General features: G+C 39.8%; 3 protein-coding genes across 10 annotated transcripts in view; all 3 read right to left on the bottom strand.

The window, feature by feature from the left end:
- Nucleotides 1-6,972, bottom strand: part of LOC126378032 (mitogen-activated protein kinase kinase kinase kinase 5) — a 189,934-nt gene extending 182,962 nt beyond the window's left edge. For all 6 annotated transcript variants that reach the window (XR_007568029.1, XM_050026102.1, XM_050026103.1 and 3 more), the window contains exon 1: nt 6,721-6,972. Coding sequence is in view for 5 of the 6 variants with exons in the window: in XM_050026102.1 (XP_049882059.1) it covers nt 6,721-6,831 (111 nt within the window). In the remaining variant the exon portion in view is untranslated. The remainder of the gene's footprint in view (nt 1-6,720) is intronic.
- Nucleotides 6,973-7,595: 623 nt separating this feature from the next.
- LOC126378072 (zinc finger protein 91-like) lies at nt 7,596-11,639 on the bottom strand. Of its 2 annotated transcripts, XM_050026204.1 has the most exons (3): nt 11,599-11,639; nt 11,009-11,179; nt 7,596-10,217 (listed from the first exon to the last, which is right to left on the bottom strand). In XM_050026204.1, exon 3 carries the CDS (start codon nt 10,207-10,209, stop codon nt 7,981-7,983), a length of 2,229 nt encoding a protein of 742 aa, XP_049882161.1. In that variant the 5' UTR covers nt 10,210-10,217; nt 11,009-11,179; nt 11,599-11,639; the 3' UTR covers nt 7,596-7,980. The 2 variants fall into 2 exon arrangements, with proteins under 2 accessions (XP_049882161.1, XP_049882162.1); XM_050026205.1 differs by lacking the exon at nt 11,599-11,639 and having other exon boundaries at nt 11,009-11,180.
- A 1,567-nt stretch (nt 11,640-13,206) lies between these two features.
- LOC126378031 (ribosomal protein S6 kinase alpha-5-like) overlaps nt 13,207-22,779 on the bottom strand; it is a 131,679-nt gene continuing 122,106 nt past the window's right edge. For both annotated transcript variants that reach the window (XM_050026099.1, XM_050026101.1), the window contains exons 11-18: nt 22,630-22,749; nt 22,202-22,306; nt 21,014-21,178; nt 20,037-20,155; nt 19,552-19,651; nt 18,267-18,369; nt 17,591-17,736; nt 13,207-17,120 (exon numbers count right to left, since the gene is read on the bottom strand). In XM_050026099.1, the coding sequence (XP_049882056.1) occupies nt 16,083-17,120; nt 17,591-17,736; nt 18,267-18,369; nt 19,552-19,651; nt 20,037-20,155; nt 21,014-21,178; nt 22,202-22,306; nt 22,630-22,749 (1,896 nt within the window). In that variant the 3' untranslated portion in view covers nt 13,207-16,082. The remainder of the gene's footprint in view (nt 17,121-17,590; nt 17,737-18,266; nt 18,370-19,551; nt 19,652-20,036; nt 20,156-21,013; nt 21,179-22,201; nt 22,307-22,629; nt 22,750-22,779) is intronic.

Here is a 22,779-nt window from a genome sequence, read left to right as displayed (position 1 = left end):
TATTTGATTAATTTTAAATGTTATTAATATCTAGTGTTTAAGCAATGACATTTTTAAGCTGACTTGTTTTAATTGACTGCAACTTAAACGTTTGCACGCCTGTTTTCCGGCTGAATGCTTGATAATTAAATTTTGAAAAATAAACTTATTACATTGATTGTTACTGTAATTGATATGGACGCTATCTGGAATAAAGATTATTTATTTATTCATATTTAAGTCCCATGAACCTTTTGCCATTAACCGGGCACAAATACTGAAAACCATGGTATAAAAAACCAGGTATGCTCAAAAGTGACAGCTAACATTTCAAAGTTAGCCCAGCTGACGTGATCACACTCTGCGTTGGTATTTCGTAAAACAATAATTCATGATCATCATCACCAGCCCATTAACGTCCCCACTGCTGGGGCACGGGCCTTCCCTATGGATGGATAGGGAGTTCGGGCCTTAAACCACCACGCGGGCCCAGTGCGGATTGGTGGTTATTAACGACTGCCAATGCAGCCGGGACCAACGGCTTAACGTGCCTTCCGAAGCACGGAGGAGCTCGAGATGAAAACTTTTTTTTTGTGATCACGCATCCTATGACCGGCCTTTGCGAAAGTTGCTTAACTTCAACAATCGCAGACCGAGCGCGTTTACCGCTGCGCCACCGAGCTCCTCAAAAAAATAAATTACCACCCACGACCAATGTTTTGAACGACGTGAAAGTCGAATTCAGTGGTTCATTTATTCAGTCTAACCTTACCTTAATTTAAAAAAAACTAATCAAACTACGAGACGCCAAGTTTCATTACCCCCGATTACTGCGCCCATTATGAGCTAGCACAAAGACCTAGGTATCCTAGGTCTAGACCTAGGTATATGAGGTATGATTGCAGTCTAGACGTCTAGCCTGCCAGACTGGTTACCGATATCCGATGCACTGGGGTAGATGCGTTAGGGTTTGAATTGCGTAGAAACTGGACTTTTACTTCGATTTAGAATAGAATAGAAATAGTTTATTATAAAAGGGCGCCACACACAAAAAAAAAGACAACAATATCATATCATATTTCCATTAAAACAATTACAAAAAAGCAAGACAGATGTTTGTCGAAACGATCATAAGGTGGTGGTGGACGTCCTGAGATAAAAGGGCCTCACTCAGCACAAGTCGCGGCGTGAACCACGACGCTGGTATTATGTGGACCCTGTTGGGTGACGCACGAACATCGTGTTCCATAAACATGTGTTAATGGTGTACATACATTATAATATAATACCAAATTACTTTAATAGAATTAGAGTGTACATAAACAAATATTATCGCAAAGATGTATACGTAAATACTTATGGTTAGAATAAAAAAGAAAGTTATTAATGTAGGTATAACCAGTAAATAAATGTAGTAATATAAACAAATACCAATTCCATGATTGTGTATTGTGTAGTCTGTTTGTGTTAGTACCTATCATTTGCATGATTTAAATTGTGGAGATTCCAGCCATATTGTTTTGTTGTGAAGTCGCAGGTTTGAATCCCAGCACGAGCCTAAACCAATGATGTTCAAATCCATGTATGGATCATAAATGTTCATTCTCCAGAATGCTACACCGACAAGAGCGTGGCTCTTAAATTAGTGATGTGTGATGTTATGTTACTTTATGTTCTACTAGCGACCCGTCCCGGCTTCGCTCGGGTCCAACAGAAAAAATGAAATTATTAACGACATCACATTAAAAACCTCAAAAATAACAGAATTTCTCCACTATGTAATGGATGTTATTATACATATAAACCTTCCTCTTGAATCACTCTATCTATTAAAAAAAACCGCATCAAAATTCGTTGCGTAGTTTTAAAGATTTAGGATCAGAAAAAGCGACTTTGTTTTAATACTATGTGGTGAAGAGAACGTTCCCAATTTATCAGCAGGAGTTGTCTGCACAACTGCACACATGTTACATAACCCAGTACCGTACGTAAATACATCAAATGAACCAATTAAGGCTAACGATTGTCCGTCTAAATTGTTTTCTATTCATATCATTCACATTCTATATATTCATTCAGAGCTTTTATGTGGCTATTTCAGAATCTACGCATCGATGGAGAACATACATACACATACATAAACTCACGCCCGTATTCCCCGAAGGGGTGGGCAGAACTACAAATAACCAAGAAACTATTTGCAGCCACTTTTGATACATAGTCCTAAGGTGGATAATGATAAACCGTATGATGAACCTGTGTGTATCGATGGGGAAACCTAACCCTCACCACCATAGATGACACCACGAGCGAGCGACTTCGGCGCACGCGGCTTGTGTTGTGTTATGTGTTAGGTATGTTGGGGCATTTGGCGGCTCAATAATAACCCTGACACCAGGGTTGATGATTTGTCCTCACTGCGGCCTGGGCGCGACCCTCGGCTCAGAGCGTCGTCTGAGAGGAAAAATATTTGAAAGAATTAATAATAGTGATAAGCGCTGATTAAGGGAAGTGGTCGACCACGCCGGCGGGGTCGGTATCGGGGCCTAATAGCAGACGAACCAGTTCAGTCAATACAATTGGTGCTGGGTGAAGAGTTAGGCGTTCTATACGTTCTTCTTCTATCGTCTGGATTGTGAGGTGGATTACCAACCCCATCAACCCTGGTGTCAGGGTTATTACTGAGCCGCCATTGCCCCCTGGCATGACTCCGTACTTACATGACTGCGTACTTACATCGGTAAGTAGCAACCGGGACCAACGGCTTAACGTGCCTTCCGAAGCACGGATCCTCTTACTTTCGGACAATCAGGTGATCAGCCTGCAATGTCCCGCCCCGATTTGTTTGTTTTATTTATCTTTGAACTTCGTTTTGTAATTAATAACACTGTAGGCGTCTACTTGGTCGCATCCGCGATGACGTTGAGTTGACGCATATCTTTAGGCTTTATAGAATCCTCGCATAAATTATGTAGATACGATCTCTTCTGTCGATCTGTAGATGGACCTAGTCATTTAAATCACCATTAACCCTCTTCGTGTCAGATGTTTAAATCAACGTCGATTCGTCAGTCGTAAAACAAGACAAAACACTATCTTCTATCGTGTGGGTTGTGAGGTGGATTACCAACCTCATCAACCCTGGTGTCAGGGTTACTGTTGAGCCGCCAAAGGCCCCTGACATGACTCATGTGACGACTACTAACTTACATCAGTAAGTAGTAACCGGGACCAACGGCTTAACCTGCCTTCTGAAGCACGGATCATCTGTCTTCCGGACAATCAGGTGATCAGCCTGTAATGTCCTATAACCAAACTAGAGATCACAAAGTGAGTAACGTGATGTGTCCCCACCGGGATTTGAACCTGGGACCTCCGGATCGTAAGCTCAACGCTCAAACCATTGGCCCACGGAGTTACAAACACTATCAACTACACTACAATCATTCCCAAAAGGCCCACATCCACCGAACACAAAGTAAAAACAACATAATACCATACAAATTATGCAAACAATAGCACATGCATTGTTTTGAAGTTTGCTACCGTGTGGCAAGGTCGATTTAAATTACAGCATAGAATAATTAATAATTATGAGATTAAACGAACTTACCTCTAAGTGAAGTTCTATCTCAATTATACGAAGCTCCTTGTTCGAGAGGTATTAGGAGGTGACGATGCTGGAGCATAAGACGTAGACTACACTGTTAATACCTCTCGAACAAGGAGCGAGTATAATACTACGTATATAACGGTAATTCTCCGCCCCGCACCAATGGCACCGGGCTAGATTTCCCTCACCCCCTCTGGGCCTTAATTTTAAAGAGGTCGTAAGCCGCTAAGGAATAAGCGCGCAGACTGTCTGTCTCGTTTGTGCACTTACGCTGTAAGGTGGTACATGGTCAGTATTCTTCCCTCGTGTGGGTTGTGACTTGTGAGGTGGATTACCAACCCCATCAACCCTGGTGTCAGGGTTACTATGCCGCCAAAGGCCCCTGACATGACCCATGTAACAATTACTTACCGAGAGAGACCGATCCCACTTTTGGACAATCAGGTGATCAGCCTTTAATGTCCTAACCAAACTAGGGATCACAAAGTAATTTTTGAGATATGTCCCCACCAGGATTCGAACTCGGGACCTCAGGATCGTGAGCTTAACGCTCAACCACTGGACCACAGAGGTCGTCACGGTTACGCTATCGCTCGCGCCATTGCGTCTTTTGGTTGAAACCAGCGATACTTATCGAACCGCGCGCGATAACACGACCTGTGTAGCCCCTCCAGAGTATTAGTTTAATCGTTACAAAAGTGTTTTCCTCATACTTCCAAAGGTCACCAACACTAATGGTGTATCTGTGGTCATCAACTGAAGCAAGTTAGCTGAGTCATAGTGAATCAATATAAACAGCTTGTTTACCTATTCCATTCTGCACCGCTCTGACGCGGTGTGAGCTGTCTAGCTCACTGTTGACTCATTAGTTAAACTGGTGAAATAAAGCAGCATTATGAAGTAGGGTATTTGGGGCATATTCTTTGGAATGAAAGGTACCAGCTGATCCAATGAATTACATATACATAACATACATAAACAGCCTATATACGTCTCACTGCCGGGCGCAGGCCTCCCCTCAATCAACCGGAGGGGGTATGGAGCATATTCCACCACGCTGCTCCAATGCGGGTTGGTGGAGGTGTTTTTACGGCTAATAGCCGGGACCAACGGCTTAACGTGCCCTCCGAAGCTAACGGGTATAAAGCATACCCGCTCCGGTTGGAGATGTTTTACGGTTAATAGCCAGAACCATCTTACTTATTCAGATTCAAGCCTGCAAAGTCCTTACCAAACAAAGGATAGTCGCACAAAGTGATTTCGACAATGTTTCGGGAACACTACATTAGTAGCATATCATTTTAAAAATGTAGAGTATAAAGACAGCTATCTAAGAATCAAGTAACACACAATAATATAAATGAAGCAATCAGGAAACCATTCTGTGGCCTTGTTAAACAAATTACAGTTGTATTAAAATATTTCAATGCAATTACTTTTAGGTGCACTCATTTCAGTGTGTAGAAATAAATAATTTTTATGTTTTAATAATGAGTGAAGAGCTCGGTGGCGCAGCGGTAACGCGCTCGGTCTGCGATTGTTGAAGTTAAGCAACTTTCGCAAAGGCCGGTCATAGGATGGGTGACCCCAAAAAAAAAGTTTTCATCTCGAGCTCCTCCGTGCTTCGGAAGGCACGTTAAGCCGTTGGTCCCGGCTGCATTGGCAGTCATTAATAACCACCAATCCGCACTGGGCCCGCGTGGTGGTTTAAGGCCCGAACTACATTTCATTGCTACTATTTTTTTTTATTTTATTTGAATTCTAGAATTATCTTTTGTTTTTCGAGTCTGTCTGAGAAGGATTCTTCTAGAAGAATCCTCGTCGAAAATTGCAGACAAAATCAGCTCTTATTCAAACAAATTACATATAATTTGAGAGTACCACAGCTAAATTATTTTAACAAGGGCACTTTTTTCACTGCATTGAGAAGAGTTACTAAAATTGGCTGAATTTAGCCTCCAACAAACATTGGAAAATTGCCACAAGGTTTTGACCACTGATATCTTATTTATAACATTATTTTTGTTGCTTTTTATATGCATATTTCACATACACTTCAGGATAAAAAAACACATCTTGGGTATGCTTTAGATGTTACAATTAGGGATTATTTTGTCTCTATCAAAGAAATAGATAAAATTTTATCCTTAAACATACATACATACATAAACTCACGCCTGTATTCCCCGAATAGGGTGGGCAGAACTACAAATAATCAAGAAACTATTTGCAGTCACTTTTGATACATAATCCTAAGGTGGATAATGATAAACCGTATGATGATAGGGGATTAGCCTATTGCTCTTACAGATGATCCATCATGTTTCGACAGGATGCTGTCCCTTTGTCGCCTTTTACGACATGCACGGGAAGATAGGCAGCTGAATGAATTCTATGTTTTTTCTTTACTCCCAGTCCAGCAGAGGAGATTTATCCTTAAAACTTTAAGATAAACAAGAAACAGCATCACGCCTGTATTCCCGAAGGGGTAAGCAGAGGTGTATAATATTATACACCTCTGCTCACACACTCACTCAAGACTTTAGGATGCAGTACTGGAAGTGGCTGTTATTTTTTCTAAGACATATTTCAACCCATAATGCAATGGTTAATAGGTTTATGTATGTATGTTTTTATGCAAAATAAAGTCCGCAAGTTACTAAATGAAGTCCTTTTGTATAATATTGCTCTGAGTGAAGTTACAACAAAGAAAACCCTAGCCTACAATAATAAAAAAGTTAAACAATAGTAATATGCGTATTGTATGTAAACTTTAGACATCGGGGATATACTGAAGTGACTCGTAACGAGCCCCTTGGGTGTGTTCAGCGTATAATTAGTCCAGTAATCAGTGGGAAAAATCAAGGTCACTGCCTAAGCTATGTTTATCTCAACCGCGAAAATAACGCTTTCACAGATAACAGACGATATCAAACGGGATTTTCAAACGAAAACCATTCGCGAATTACGAATAACCAGTTAAAAATTCAGAACACGCAGTGGACCACAAACAGTTACGTACCTACCGAAGTTATACGCTATGAATCATGAAATCATGATCGCAGGATAGAGAGTATATCGTGCGAGATGTTTGACAGAAAAAAATAAGCAATAGAAAGCCCCCCTACCTTGTAGACATCACCGTAGGTCCCCGAACCAATCCGTTGAATGAGTTCATACTCATCTTGTGGATTCCGTCGACTTATATCCGAACTCAAAACACCACCACTATGCGCCATAATCACCAAGGACACTAATCTAACATTTATTTACACTTTCATCTCATAATTCACATAATTATTAACACAAAAAGTCAAAAAATTTAATTATTTTTGTAACACAAAACTCTACATCTCCATCTGACGTTTTGCCACTCTGCCATTTTTTGGTGTTGCTAACATAAACTCGAAAAAAATGTTCTACCGGTTGATGATTGCAGTGCTCAGTGCTCTTCCTACTTTTTCATAATAACTTACCGTTAATATATATGTCTGTTTGTAGCATTATGCAGTTTTTAGTACTTTACAAATCTTACAATTAATTTATTAGAGTTTGTGTTTTTTTATTGGGAAATGTTAATTACTATTAAATCAAGGTATTTTGGGACTGGCAATAAAGATTTATTATATCAAAATTGCCATACTAGAAAAATATTTGATACAGTAGATTTAGCGAGTGAAGAATGTGTTTATTCGACGTGCGATTAGAGCCTATAGGTGGCGCACTTATTTTACACACTACATAGTTTTCCCCTCCAAGTTTCGTGCAGTAGTTTACATTAACGACCCGAGTAAGACTTATTTTGAAACAATCTCTATGTCACTCGCTTCCTACCAACGGAATCATATTAGCATTCTTAATGAATAAACGTAGTCATTATAATGCTTTTTGGAAGAATTTTGCCGTGAACACTCACCGGCTAGCTCAGTCGGTAGGACATGAGACACAAGGTCTTTGCATGAGACACATTAATCTCAGTTTTATAGCCGTTTATTGAAAACACTTTGCATTGTTCAATTGTTTAATTATCCACATCAACGACGTCACAACAATAAAAATTATGAGATTTATACAATAAAAAACAATTTACACAATCAATAACTATGCCGCACAGTGCACTTATTTGGCGCGTTATTAGAGCCAAGGGATGGCGCGATATTTTACTATCTCAGATAAATTATAGACAGGAGTTGCCAAGCGACGCGCTCCCCTCTGCACACGCATAGACTTATTCTCCTCCGACAAAAAATGGCAGTAAAAAATAAGTATAAAGCTAGCCCAAACGCAATTCCCGTCCACAATTTCTCTGAGCTTTGCTATAATAGATTATGATTATATGCATTCATCCGCTCGTCATGAAACAGGTTTTAAGCCCGCAAGACTTGATTTTAGCTATTTTCGCTGGTCGGTTGAACAGTGTTAAATATTTCCATGTTAGATTCTAAACATTTCATATCTTGAAAAATGTTTGCACTGTTTGTTGCTTCGCTATTGCTTATAATATCAAAGTTATCTCGTTTCGATCCCATTTGATCATGATGAATGAATATGTGTGTTGGAAGATCATTTACAGTAAAATCATATTCACAAAAAGTACAATTCGACTTTGCAACGTCATGTTTCGAATTTCTGATGTGCCACTCCAATATATCGGCTGTTAGGAAGTGTGTGGAACAACTATCGCACTTATAAAGTGTATTACTAAATAAATCGTTATTTAACACCGATTCCTCTGTCTTTCCAGTAGGTATGTCGTTAGATTTATTTTGTACCGGACTTTGATCTAAGATATCGCCGAGAATACCTTTCATTAGGACTCTACTGTCGACTTCTTTGTCTTTCGCTGTATTAAAAAGGTCAAGCTTTGTTTTGATTACATTTAAATGAGTCGATGTTAACTTCATTTGATTATGATGCATTTCATTATGCCTTTGCAATGTTTCTTTAGTAAATAGCAGTCCACAGATGCGACATTTATATTTGGTGACGTGGCTGCCACAATAATCTCCAGATGCTACATGGTTTTCCAAATCTTCCAACAGCATAAAATTTAATGAACAGTTTTTGCAATGATATAGATTATTGTGTCTTGCTTTCTGTCCGACTGATCTGCAAATGAGCATGTGCTTTGTAAATTCAGCTTTATCGTGGAATGAAGATCCACAACTACCACATTTGTATGAAAGTTTTTTCGAAGACTTTCCGGGGATTGTGAAAGTTTTAGGTTTGAAATATATCGTCATCCTGGTCATTTTCTTGTCAATATGTCCATCATCATGCAACTTTTTGTGTCTCTTATATATTTTGCTACCAGCAAAAAAGAGGTCGCACTTATCGCAGAGAATTCTGTGAACCGCATAACAGCATCTATGCGTGGCTATGTCAGTCCGGGCATCTGTGCAACACTTACATTTTCTACACTGGTAATAATAATATAACTTTTTATCGGGGTTTACTTTCGCCTTAGCACTATGCCATTTTAAAATTTCATTGAATTTCTTGTCTCTTTCTTCGTTGAAGAGGACAATTTTAAATGTGTCTGACCATTCGTGTTGGTTCGAATGCCAGGGCGCTTCAGTACCGCAGAATTTCAGCCCGCAATTGTTCAGTGGACAGATGTATTCGCTCTCACCTTGGCACCAATCCATATGGTCTGTAAGGGTTGATGGATTAATGTGCCGTTCGCACTTGGCGCATTTAAATAAAACCGCGTTTTCCGGTCCATCCTTCACAACTTTAAATTTGATATCCTTATATTGGAAATAAATACTTCGATTTATAATTGACAAGATTTGCTTCTCAGGAACTTTGGCAGCCCAAAACATAAGCATCCACTCCGATTTGAATAATGCTGTGTAATCAAATGTTACAATTTTAAACAAAATTAAAGAATCCTCAGTTTTGTTACTTTCGATGTGTAGCTCTCGGTGTTTATTAATAGAAGTAGAGTCGAATTTCTTGTCACACTTTAGACACTGCATTATGATTACGTTATTTGCCATATCATTAAGATGGTTCTGACTGTGTTCCACAGCTTTATCATAGTTATCGTACAAAATGTCACATGTTTTACACTGATAGAGTATATGACTACTGCCTTTTACAGATGATTTTATAGGTTCATTGTTGCATGTAGGAACTAGGAATGTGTGTTCAGACATGTTATGGGCCTGCAGTGCGTCGCTTGTAGGGAATAAGATTTGACAATCTTTGCAATACAAAGAGCTACCTTCTAACTTGGGTCCCCAGTTCTCAAGAAGAACTAGAGGAAATAATATATTGTTTTTATGCTGTTGTTCATAATTTTCACTACGTCTTTCTTCACTGTGGTTTGTGTAGTCTTGTATAAAAGTGCTTGGTACAATATGACCGGAATACAAACTTGATGTTTGAGATTTGCCACTGACCATATGGACGAATGGTTCCGCGAATATCCCTTCATCAATAACATGATCAGACATCTCTTCACCCATATTTTTTACCACAATCTGTTTTGTATCAGCTTGAGTGCTTTGAAAGACATTACGGATTTCGAATTCGTTTGATTCGGATTCTTCTCTAGATACTGATGTATCAAAAATGTTTGTAGATTTTAACTCTTGACTTGGGGCAAACATTGTTTGTTCTGAAAGCATGAAGATAAATTAATGTATGGCTGCAAGAGATCTCTTTTACAGATAAGTCAACCTGTTTCTAATTATTTAAGTTTGTATAAAAAATAAAGAAAAAATAATCAGAGTTTGAAATAAATAATACAATCACAACCCTGATTGTAACTTCAAAATGATTGGTGCAAGTCCAGTACTGGGGATTGAACCCTAATACATATATTTATGAATGTATGTTTTTTTCATCTCTTTAAAAAATCAAAAATGGAAAATAATACAGACACAAAATATTTTCTTTTTTCTCAAGCAGTCTTAGAATCAGGGCATATTCCTGGATATTTAATGGTTTGAGGCTGAAAAACTAAATTTTATGAAGGTGATACTAATCATCATCAGGGTTCGGAAAGATAATAATTATTTTTTATATTTATTATTATTTTAAATTATAACTTTATTCTTTATAACGATATAGATTAAAGAGGTCGCTAGTAGTACTGTTTATGTAAAAAAACTATATGATAAGAATTGATATTATTCTCATTTTATTACAAAAAAAAATCCTCTTTATCTACTATAGTTAATTTACACTGAATAAAAATAATAAAACAAAATAAAATTGTTGAATTATGAATTCTTTAAATCTACAGCTGGTATCATTATTTTCTCGCAAATGTCAAATTGTTTACGACGACATTAGATCCAGCTTTAAACTTAGGACTGGGGTAAATTTTAAACCAAAAAATGATTGTTATAGGTAATTTGCACGGTAAAGTGCTATATACAGAACTTGTATAACTTATATACTTGCCTGATAACGAAATAACACTCGGTCAACTTCAAACCATAATGAATTAATATCTCAAAACATTGAACATAGAAAAACACTACATAATCGAATAAAGAAGTAAAGCATATTTGTTAAAGCATACAATATTAATAATTATTCATAAAAGCAAAACTATTTCCGAGCTTTATTTACCTACTTTTTTTTTTTTTTTTTGTTTTGGTTTTCCCCGAAGGGTAAGGCAAAGGGAACTATGCCCATACAGCCATGTCTGACGTATTTTTTTCTTGATGATTAATGAAATGATGAAAGGTGATGATGATGAAACCTAAGCCCCCACCCTCGGAGTAGACTCCTACTCCGAACCCCAAACGAATTAACTCAAAAGTCCGCATAAACTTTTGAGTTATGAAGCGGCTTCCCAGCACGAAGCGAAAATAGGCAGATACACTTTGTTTATTGAATACTCCAATATAATAACACTCGCGAATGTCTTCCGACTAACTTAATGCGATCATTAACCACAAAACACCACTTCGTATTAATTATTTAGATTACTCAATGAAGAAAGCAACTGTCCCGTTCCCGTTTCCCGCCGAAAAGCCTTTATTTACCTACTTTGCCTACTTTATTTTTGACGTAATCATTTTACGTTCACTTTTTATTATATTTGTGAAAAATAAGGCAAGTGCCACTGTCTATACAGCCACATTTGATGACGACGATTTTTTTATATATTCGTTCACGTTAATACAAAGACCAAGTACCTATAGATACTTACTTGTCCTTGCGTTAATATCTTCGAACACCGGTGCTGTGAACGCAAAAATATCCTAGTATCTTTTATTTTTAGAAATAAAGATTCTAGGATATTTTTAAAGATATTTTGCTTCTGTTTGCTTTTGTATCGTAAGCCCGGGCATAGAATAGAATAGTCTCCAGAGCTGACCATGATATTCAAAGTGAACTAATGAATGAGAAAATAGATAATTATCACGTAAACTCTCGACAGCGCCATCTATAATATATTATTTTTGGGGAATGTAGCCTGGAAAGTCCCTACCACGGTCACAGCGACTAGACGCCACCTGTCGGGGGAAATTGTCCCTTCGCTTTTCACTGCCCCATTAGCGCATTTTTGTCGATCGAACCGTATCAGTTGGCGACGTAGGCGCTGCTGACCGAAGTTTTCAGAGCACTGGAAGTGGACGGCAACAGATTTTTTTCTTTTTGCAAACATCCAGTTATACACATAAACTCACGCCTATTTCCCACCGGGGTAAGCAGAGACTATAGAATTCCATTTGCTTCCAGTTATACTCACGTAAATTAGTAACACAAGTTTCAACAAGTGCGAGTCTGACCCGCGCATTGAGGGTTCCGCACAAATTGCCATCTGGCCATTATCAGACCCTGAATGCTAATCACCAACAACCACCTAGGACCAGAGTGCTCATCAAGACTAATCAAACAAGTCCAAACGGGGGTCTTGCGTCATTTTTAATGTCGAGTTCCTTTAACCACCTGGTCATCAGCAGAATCTTCTGTATTTCCGAATGCATATAACCCGGGTGCTTTCAAGGCCAGATTGAACAGGCACCTTCTGGGCGAGCTCTCCATCTTAGGCCTCGTCAATGCTTTCGGGCAAGTCTGGGGCCAAGAGCAAACCCATCAAAAAGAAATAAAGCATCAACCTTACTGTTGCGAACTCTTCGTAGGTTTTGTAATCTTTTTATATTATTGTTTTTTATATTTATTCTCTTTTGACGTTTTGCTTCTATGCTGTTCTGGGAGCAAATAAAAAACAGAAAACGTTCAGCTGCTCGTCTTCCCGGGCATGTCGTAAAAACCGACAGAGGGATTGTGTCCTCCAACATGATGGACTAATGTTATGGGCGATAGGCTGATCACTTATCACCATAAGGTTCATCATATCCAGCTTACGACATCGTATCAACAGTGGCTGCAAGTTGTCTTTGATTACTTGTGGCTCTGCCCACCCCAGTCGGGATTACGGGCGTGAGTTTATGTATGTATGTACGTTTTGTATGTTGAATTTGTTTTTACTTCTCGTGTCGTTTGCTTTTTTGGTGACTGGTGAAAATATATTAAATATTTCTCAAAGCTAAGTATATGTTATTCCTTCATTTCATTTAGTTATACAGTCCACTTCATATTCATCAGCTACCACCGTAGCTCACACTTACAAATGAAACATCCTGTTTAAATGTTAAAATGGTATATTTATTACAATCCAATACTCCGCCGGCATACGCTTACAAAATTTGTTTACTCCCCGCCGACTTCCTAACACTTCATTATAAAATTATATAATCTTTTGGTACATTCCATTTATTTAAGTGCACTTTAAAACGTGATGTAAAGGCTACGAAGTGGAAATTCACAATTTCCCAGAATTTGTCGTCCTACGGCGTTGATACTTCGTTTACATTATTATGCGTATATGTCTAGTACTTTTATACGGGCTATATAATATATAAGCTAATTGGATAACGTCAACAGTTCTATATACTTTATATAATCTGTTATTGTACCGTCTGGCCAGAAAAATAAACAGTTTAATTACTATGTCGCTTAAGCTTTATTGTCATAGAAAACGAAGCTACTTTATTTATTATAATTTGCTGCGTTACATATATTTAAATTTTTCTGGTCAGGCACTACATAAATAGAAATTCTCCTAGTAAAATGTATTGCTAGTGACTACACTAATAGATACAATTACATTACAAAAACAATAAAACCAGTTGCTCCTAATTGCAAAGTAATACCCATATAAAAGTACTTTCAAAAAACAATGTCTCATAACAAATAAATGTTGGAAATTGAACGAAACTCCACAAACTTTGTATTTTTGAACGAAATGCTTGTTATGGACAAAATTCGGACTAGATAGAGATAGCCAGAAAATTGTAACAGTTCAAATTTCGCCACAAACACGCGTTCGGAACATTCGATATGTGACCAGCCGTCAGCCCTACTAACCACATCTAAATTTTTAGAATAAGCAACATGACGTTTCAAAATTGAGATTTTTAATTACAATAATAATTATAAATAATATTTTTTTTTAAATCTTCCACCGATTTTGTACTAAATGCTAGAATATTTACACAGAAATAAATCAAAACAAACTTTTTTTTTTATTTGGTAAAAGCGAAAAAAGTATCGTAGAGAGAAAAATAGCGTTTAAAAAATCCATGGTAGAAAAAAAGGGCTTTAAAAATTGTTTCTTTTAGAATCGAATTTGGTTACAATAGAATTTGAAATTCAAGCATGCTTTGGCACTATCACCATTCAAAACATTTTTTTTTATATAATTTACTTTTTTCGTAGTGGAAGAGACAAGGTATACAACGCAGAACTATTAGATTATTATTCCAAACACATTTACAAATTTAACCTATTAAATCTAGTTTTCAAACAAATATACACACACAAACAACCTAAAATTCATACTAATGGAAAGAGATCCTTTTGAAGTCTTATAGACATCCCAGACAGTAACAACAATTTACGTCATACATTGGCGTGGCTCGTAGTTATCTAGTGCACATTCCTGCAACGTATGTCGAAATTAGTGATGTGCCGGATCGTTAAAAATGTATATCCGCGGATCTTTATTTTCTTATTCTCGCCGCAACGTCAGGCAGGACACGTTTTAACTTGCATTGCGCGGGTAGTACTTTTGTTTTGGTTATGGTTTAGTGTGACACTGTGGAATTTTATGTTTTTTATTTAATAATTCTACTTAATCACCTGAAAAAGATCCGTAAAAGATCCGCGTGAAAAGTAACGGACACGGATACGGATATTCGGAACATCACTAGTCGAAATAGAACTTGGGCACACCCGACACGCGATACAAAAATCTCATTGTCACCGTGAACCGAGTAACGCGTGAGTGCGAGCGAGACTGTCCGCGCGCTCTCCCCCTTACACCTTAGCGGCTTACAGCCATTTAAGACTAAAAACCAAGAGGGGAAGATCTCGGCGCCAGATACGAAAAAGCGCGGGGCGGAGTTACCATTCTATACGTAGTATTTATTCTTTAATCTATGACACGGGGACGTCCGTAAGACTTCTATATTCGGACACTGACAAAGAGTTAAGAACCCACAGACTACCCACTCTAATTTGGTGACCTTATACCTACAATTGCCCTCAGGTAACCCTCTGTTTCATCATAAAGACATATATGCATCTTCAATACTACAGAAACAACAACAAGTTTTAACAGTCACACAAATTTGGTTTTCGTAGGAAATTGTGAGGCGAATAATCTGTATTTCTTTCCGCACTTTGATGTATTAACAGAAATTTGCTAAGACAAACTATACTTTGTAATATATAATGATTCGTTGATGCTCTTAAAGCGAAACGATGGAACATCTAAGCGATATAGACCTCTTTTTACAATAAATTATGTTCAAATGATATTCAACTAGGCAGTGAAACATGCACGCCCACAAGAATTTACCTAAGAATTATTTTATATTCTAATCAAATACATAATAACCAACGTCAAGAATTAATTCTAATGGTAATTTTAATCATAAAGGGGAAAAAAGGTATACTTAAAAATTAATAGTAACATTAAATAAAAGGATTAAAAAATAAAAACAGGACTACCGTTAATTTTTCACACTAGAACGGAAACAGGGAAGGCATATAACTCGGTTCACTTTGGAAATTATTTTTATTCGCATGGCAACGAAATTTCTTCGAGTTCAGTGTTGCCATGCGTAGATTTCAGCCTCTTTCGTTGTTGACCATTACCAAGTTATACGCGTTCCATTCGTAATTTTATATTAACTTACTCTTTCGAATAAATAACTTTTCTTTGCTATCCTAGAATGAGCAAAGCCGTCTTATTGCATCACTATTTGTCTCATTTGGAATTTGAGGTTATACAGGGTGGTCGTGAACACATGTTTTGAATCACGTCACTCTTGTAGTTTATCCCGATCACTTTTCACTAACACGTATTGAACACTAGTCCCCCGAACAGGTCACCCTGTATAAGCGCAATTGTAAAGCAGTCTGTAGGGTGTTAGTGCGCGGTGTGCAGGGGCCTTCACCTCCGGCTGGCGCGGGGGCGCACGCTGCGTACTGGCTTCTTAGCCTTGTTAGTCTTGCTGGCTTTAGTCGCCGCCTTCCCGCGAGGCTTCCTCGCCTTGCTCGACCGTGTAGACTCCACAGAGTCGACGCGGCGATCAGACTCAAACGAAAACGCCGGTACTACCGTCTTCACCTGCGACGGAGACAGACTTATCTCCAAACGGCGCATTCTCGAGCGCGTCATGCGAACGTTGTCTTGAGTTTTAATTTCTAGAGGGGCTAGAGTCTTCTTAGCGCTCTTCTTTGCTTTAGCCATCTTCCTCGTAGGTACTTCGGTAACTTCGTTGCCCTTGGACGATCTATTCTGGCCTTTCTCTCTGAGTACCGGTTTGGTTATCTCCTCGTACTTTCTCTTGCGTGTCGCTCTAGTAACAACTGTCTTTTCGTTCTCGATAGATTCTTTAGTCGGCCGCGATTTCTTGTCTTCGGCTGCTTTGTTGCGTGCGGTTCGTTTTGGCGTCGTCTTTTTAGGTTTAACAGCCTTCTTGCTGCGCAACTCTCTGTCGCCGTTGACTTTGGCTTCTTTATCTTCTTCCTTCTTCTTCGTGTCGACTTTTCTCCGTTTCCTCGGCACCGGTGAGGATTCTTCTTTGGACTTTTTACTGCGCGTTGTCTTTGGGAACGCTACTTCCGTATCGTCGAGGCCTTGGCTGCTCTCAATGTAAATGTAATCGTCTAGTTTGGATCTGGATTTGGCGTATGTTTTTTCTACAGGTTTGACTGAGGGGATGTCTTCTTCCTCAGTGTAGGTTGGTTCTGGTTCCTCGTTGACGGGCGTGTCTTGTGTATTAGCTTTGATGAGCTCCACGTCATTTTCTATGGAGTTTTTATTCATGCGGTTCTTGAGGTTGTTGATGGTTTCTATGAGCGAGGCCTCCTCCTGTGTGTCCTCTACCTCCATGGGTAGCTCCTGCGAGGTGCCAGGTTCGGAGCCGCTCGACTTGCGCTGCTTGTTCTTATTGCGCCGTTTGTAGAGGTCCGCTTTTGTCATGTCCTGAGAAAAAAGCATATTCTTTTGTTAATTTTGATTGTAGTATTCCATTGTTATTGAAAGTTTAACCACCTTACAAATAAAAAATAAACCAGGGATGAACATGGGTTTAAGTATTTGACTTATTATGTGTTTTGATTGTAAATTATGTTTTATAATATATATTTGTTATTTGTTTTATATTTGTTACTGTGGTGTCCCTTTATAATAAACGTTTCTTTCTTTCTTAATTATATGATAATTGGATTAAATTTTTCTTGGTTGTCAAATACAAACCAACGTTCATCCCTGGTTTATTTTTTATTTGTAAGGTGGTAAGAATGCTGATTGGCTTACACACCCCACACGATAGAAAAATGTCTCCTTGTCACGTCGGTCAGCTGGAAGAAATCTCTTTCTTAGAGATAAGCTTACCTGTACTGTCTGTTTTTTTTTCTTTTCTTACAAAATGTCGTTTACAATATAATACTGACCGATAGTTTGAAAGTATTGGTGTCGACGCTGACGATGCCCAGCGAGGCGAGCAGCTCGTCGGTGGTCAGGCGGCGTGTCGGCTCCACAGACAGCAACCCCGACACTATGCGCTTGCTGTCGGAGGATATCCTGTCCCAGATTGGACCTGTGGGGTAAAGTAAGTACTTAGGAATCATGATGGGCAGGACACTTGGCGCTCACATGGTTTTCAATATACATCATTTTCATGGCACTTGCAACAGTGTCGAAATATTGCGAGTCTCATATCCCTGATTAAACGCGGTAAGATCCCGTTATTATGTGTTTTAATTATGAGTTACTGACTACCAGGTGGATATTGTAATTCAAATTATTTATTTCGGCCTTCATCCATATACAGGGTGTTAGTGACATCGTAACAAATACTGAGGGGGATGATTCAGACCGTGAGTTGATATCAAATGGATTTTTCTGTCGGAAAAATCATGAAAATTTGTGTTTTTTTAAATTATTTTCCGTTTCATACTTTTGCGACGTATGATTGTTATCTATTCAGAATCGTGGTCTGATTCATCCTTCAAAGTTTTCGTTACGATGTCACTAACATGTACGTTAGTAACAAATAACTTATATTCTAATATTAGCAATAACTTATACAACTTAAAGCCAATGCGGCTATCCGAGGCATCTGTTTACCTTCCATGGTGAAGCTGCCGGTGCGGATGCGGTCCATGAACGCCGTGATGGGCTCCTTCTTGGACACCGGCTGGAACGGAGCCTTGCCGCACAACATGCAGTACTGAAACAACACAACCAACATATTAGCAGCTGGTGAGACTGCACGTCCCCAACGTGGCCGCACACACTCGCCACTCCTCCGTGCCGTGCACACGCTTAATGCACTCCTTGCATCAGCACCAGACTGTGATCTGGGGGGTTAGAATGGCCACATCGAAGCAATTCATCTAAGAAAGCAATATTGCAATTTGACATTTGCACATATAAAAGTAAGTGCGCAATGCAAACAACTGTCAAATAGCAATATTGCTTTCTTAGATGAATTGCTCCGATGTGGCCATTTTAACCCCCCTGTTTGTGAGTGGACGTATGTGTGCCGCGAGTGTCTGAGGTTCTGCGAGATGATGAATGATGTGTGAAAATTAAATATGTTTTTATATTGTTTACACCTAAGTTTCATATGTTTAATTATCATCATCAGCCCATTAACGTCCCCACTGCTGGGGCACGGGCCTTCCCTATGGATGGATAGGGAGATCGGGCCTTAAACCACCACGCGGGCCCAGTGCGGATTGGTGGTTATTAACGACTGTTAATGCAGCCGGGACCAACGGCTTAACGTGCCTTCCGAAGCACGGAGGAGCTCGAGATGAAAACTTTGTTTTTTTGTGGTCACCCATCCTATAACCGGCCTTTGCGAAAGTTGCTTAACTTCAACAATCGCAGACCGAGCGCGTTTACCGCTGCGCCACCGAGCTCCTCATGTTGTCCTCATGTAATTTTATATTATTGTTTATATTGAAAGTTTCACGGCGCATTGGCGCTTCTACACTGTAAAGTCGTGAAATAATAAATAAATAAATTACATGTTACACAAACACATTGACGAGCTTCACGCTAATTATAAATACAAGGGTCGACCTCCGTGGTGCGGTGGTTGAGCGTTGGGCTCACGATCCGGAGGTCCCGGGTTCGAATCCCGGTGGGGAAATATCACAAAAATGACTTGTCTCTAGTTTGGTTAGGACATTACTGGCTGATTACCAGATCGTCCGAAAGTAAGATGATCCGTGCTTCGGAAGGCACGCTAAGCCGTTGGTCCCGGTTACTATTTACTGATGTAAGTAAGTAGTCGTTACATGAGCCATGTCAGGGGCCTGTGGCGACTCAATAGTAACCCTGATGTTATGAGTTGGTAATTCACCTCACAACCCACACGATAGAAGAATAAGGAAGTACTCACGAATATGACCCCCAAGCTCCACAGGTCGCAGCTGGGCCCGTAGCCGGGGGCGGAGGCGCTGCGGGCGCGGGACACCACCTCAGGAGCTGCGTACGGCAAGCTGGAAGGTACATCACCATCATTAGGCCTAGTTCATCTTGTCAGATGATATACAGGGTGTTAGCGACATCGTAACGAATAGTGAGGGGGATGAATCAGGCCATGATTCTGAGTTGATATCAAGTGGAATTTTCCGTCGCGATATTCATGTACTTATTTTTTAAATTATTTTCAATTCTATACTTTCGCGATGGAAAATTCCACTTGATGTGACCAGGGGGGTTAAAAAGGCCACATCGAAGCAATTCATCTAAGAAAGCAATATTGCAATTTGACATTTGCGCATATAAAAGTAAGTACGCAATGCAAACGAATGTCAAATAGCAATATTGCTTTCTTAATGTGGCCTTTTTAGACAGGCAGTAGACAGTAGCACTAGTCCTTACCTGAAGCAGGGCGTCATCATCCGCTGCCGCTGGTCGCATTCGGGCATGCGCCGCGCGAACCCAAAGTCCACCACCTTCACGCGGGCCTCGTTCAGGCGACAGCTGGTTAGGAGGATGTTCTGCAAGAGATAAATATTCATGTTATCATCACTAATTTAAGAGACACGCTCTTGTCGGTGTAGCATTCTTTTTTAGGGAAACATAGGGCAATGGTTTCCCTCTTGCCTTCCGCCCCGCAGTACTCTGTCTGACGCGAGTGGGATGGCGCCCAGAGTAGTCTATTTCAAAGCCGTACTAGGCCTCCTGTCGTCAGTTGTTAGTTAGTATTGACTGTAACTCATTTTATGTGTCAGTTATTCATGTTATACAGAAAAAAAGTATTATATGAATTATATTTGACTTGATAACGAATAAGCGACCTCTTCTAAGTTGTCTAGTCGTCCAGTCTAGTGGTACTAGTTTGCTTTTTATGCACCGACTAGTCGGGAAAGCTGACTAGTTGCTCAACTTTATATTTTGTAAATTGTTATAAATATTTTAATGTTAAAATGCAGTGATCAGCCTGTAATCTTCTAACTTAACTAGGGATCACGAGTGATTTTTGTGATATGTCCCCACCAGGATTCCGGATGGTGAGCTCTCAGCTCAAGCGCTGGTCCCCAGAGCGTGAAATAAGGAATAATACTACGTATAGAACGGCGTTTCCGCTCCCCACCAGCGGCTGAGCTAGGTTTACCTCACCCCTCGGTTTTACTTTAGTCTTCAATCGTACGGGCGTCAGACGTCACACACACAGAAGCGCGTGTTGATAACGTGAATGTGTAGGGTCTGTGTCTTCTTCTGTAGCGTGGGTTGTGAGGTGGATTACCAACCTCATCTACCCTGGTGTCTTTATTACACTATTGAGCCGCCAAATGCCCCTGGCACGGCTCATATGTATGGAGGTTGTGTGTATGAAGTGTGGGCGTGGGGTGTACCTCGGGCTTGAGGTCCCGGTGCACGGCGCCGCGCGCGGCCAGATGCCTGACGGCCAGCGCCAGCTGCGCCAGCAGGCGCCGCGCCGCGCGCTCGGGCACGCCGCCCGCCAGCTGCGACGACAGCTCGCCGCCCAGGGCCAGCTCCGTCACGATGTACGTGAACGCCTGCACACGGTCACATGGTTAACGTCACATAAGCTAGGGGCCCTCGTAGCCCACTTGGTGGAACGCTTGTCTTTCGTAGGGTAACAAGCTCACTATACTCCGAACGATGTCACTAACACCCTGTATATAGTGAAGTAATAGTTGAGCACGTGATCCAAACATGAATTCGAAAACAAATTCGACAATCATTGATTTAAACTTGTGCTGGATTCGAACCTGCGACCTCAAAGTGAGAGGCAATCGTTCTACTAGGCTTCCACGGCTGAAAACAGCAAATGGGGAAAAGAACCACACATTATGATATAAAAATAAAGATTAGAGCGTAATCGTACTTTTGACGTGTTTGCGAATAGATTTACTGTATGTACATAATTATTTTCATAGATTTACTACTACCGTAGAATGAACATCAGCGCTCAAAAAGTGGGACGCAAAGTTACTGTGTGTGTAAATTACTGGCTCCTGAAATAACAGTTATACTAGTCAGGGCCTTATTTATAATTGTCACTTGTTTGTTGTACTGAATAAACTTTTTTTTCTTTCTTACTGTTAATATAGCGACATTGACAGTACTTTACCTCAGTGCGCGATTAGGCGTTGAAGTGAGCAACACGGGGAAAGTGCATGTTAAAAAGTTGCAAAAATAAAAGCTCAAAGCGAGAATAGAAGGATGGAACATCATATTTCTAATAAGTAATGACATTGTGCATGTTATCATAGTATAAACACTTTAATTTTAGTACTACCGGTCAATCCGAGTCGCAGTATATAACCCGACCGCGTTACGAAGCAACACGCGCTTTATACGTAATAAGTCGATGCGTACTTTCTTAATTTGACACGATTTTATTGAATGTATACACCGCTGTGTACGAATATATAGCTAAACAAGCGCCAAGTTTTCGCCGCATTTTTGTATCAAGCGCTGTATCTACGGTAGTGGTAAATCAATGGTGGCGTCCTTTTAAAATAAACAATTTCTATTTTATACTATAGTTTGACGAGTAAATAAAGAAAACTCACGGAATCATGGAACACTTCGTGCAGCGTGATGATGTAAGGACAGCCCTGACACGCCTTCAGCAGTTCAATCTCTTGCTTAATGTCCTTCTTCTGGGTAGAGATTATCTGTAGAAGAAAAAGAGTTATGATAAAAACCTGGGCATGAAATGGAAAGGTATGGTAAGTTGTAAGTGAATAGTCTACGAAAGGCAGTATACAAAGCGAAGGTTGGTAGTAGGGCTGACAGAAGAAGACCTAGAAGGACGTACATTGACCAAATTGGAGATGTCCTTAGAAAAGGTTCAGTATGATTCACTCTGACCCGCGTGCGTGTATGAAACGATTGATGAATGTGGAGGAAACAAGAGAAGTGTGTCAGGATCGAAGCAAATGGAATTCCATAGTCTCTGCTTACCCCGGTGGGAAATAGGCGTGAGTTTATGTATTACCTTAACAGCATACTCCTTGCCGGTCTGCCGGTGTATACACTTCCTGCAGACTGAGAACGATCCGTCGCCCAGCAGCGGCGAGCTGAGGTCCACCGCGTACTTTTGGAAGAAAGGGGAATCCTGGCAATGTACAAAATTATAATTAGTGGA

Source organism: Pectinophora gossypiella, chromosome 25, assembly GCF_024362695.1.
Source record: "Pectinophora gossypiella chromosome 25, ilPecGoss1.1, whole genome shotgun sequence".
Lineage (NCBI taxonomy): Eukaryota > Metazoa > Arthropoda > Insecta > Lepidoptera > Gelechiidae > Pectinophora > Pectinophora gossypiella.
The sequence above is the reverse complement of the archived record's forward strand: the minus strand, read 5'-3'. Positions and strand labels throughout refer to the sequence as shown.

Coding starts and splice junctions, on each gene's coding strand:
- LOC126378072 (XM_050026204.1), bottom strand. CDS start 10,209: ATGTTTGCCCCAAGTCAAGAGTTAAAATCTACAAACATTTTTGATACA.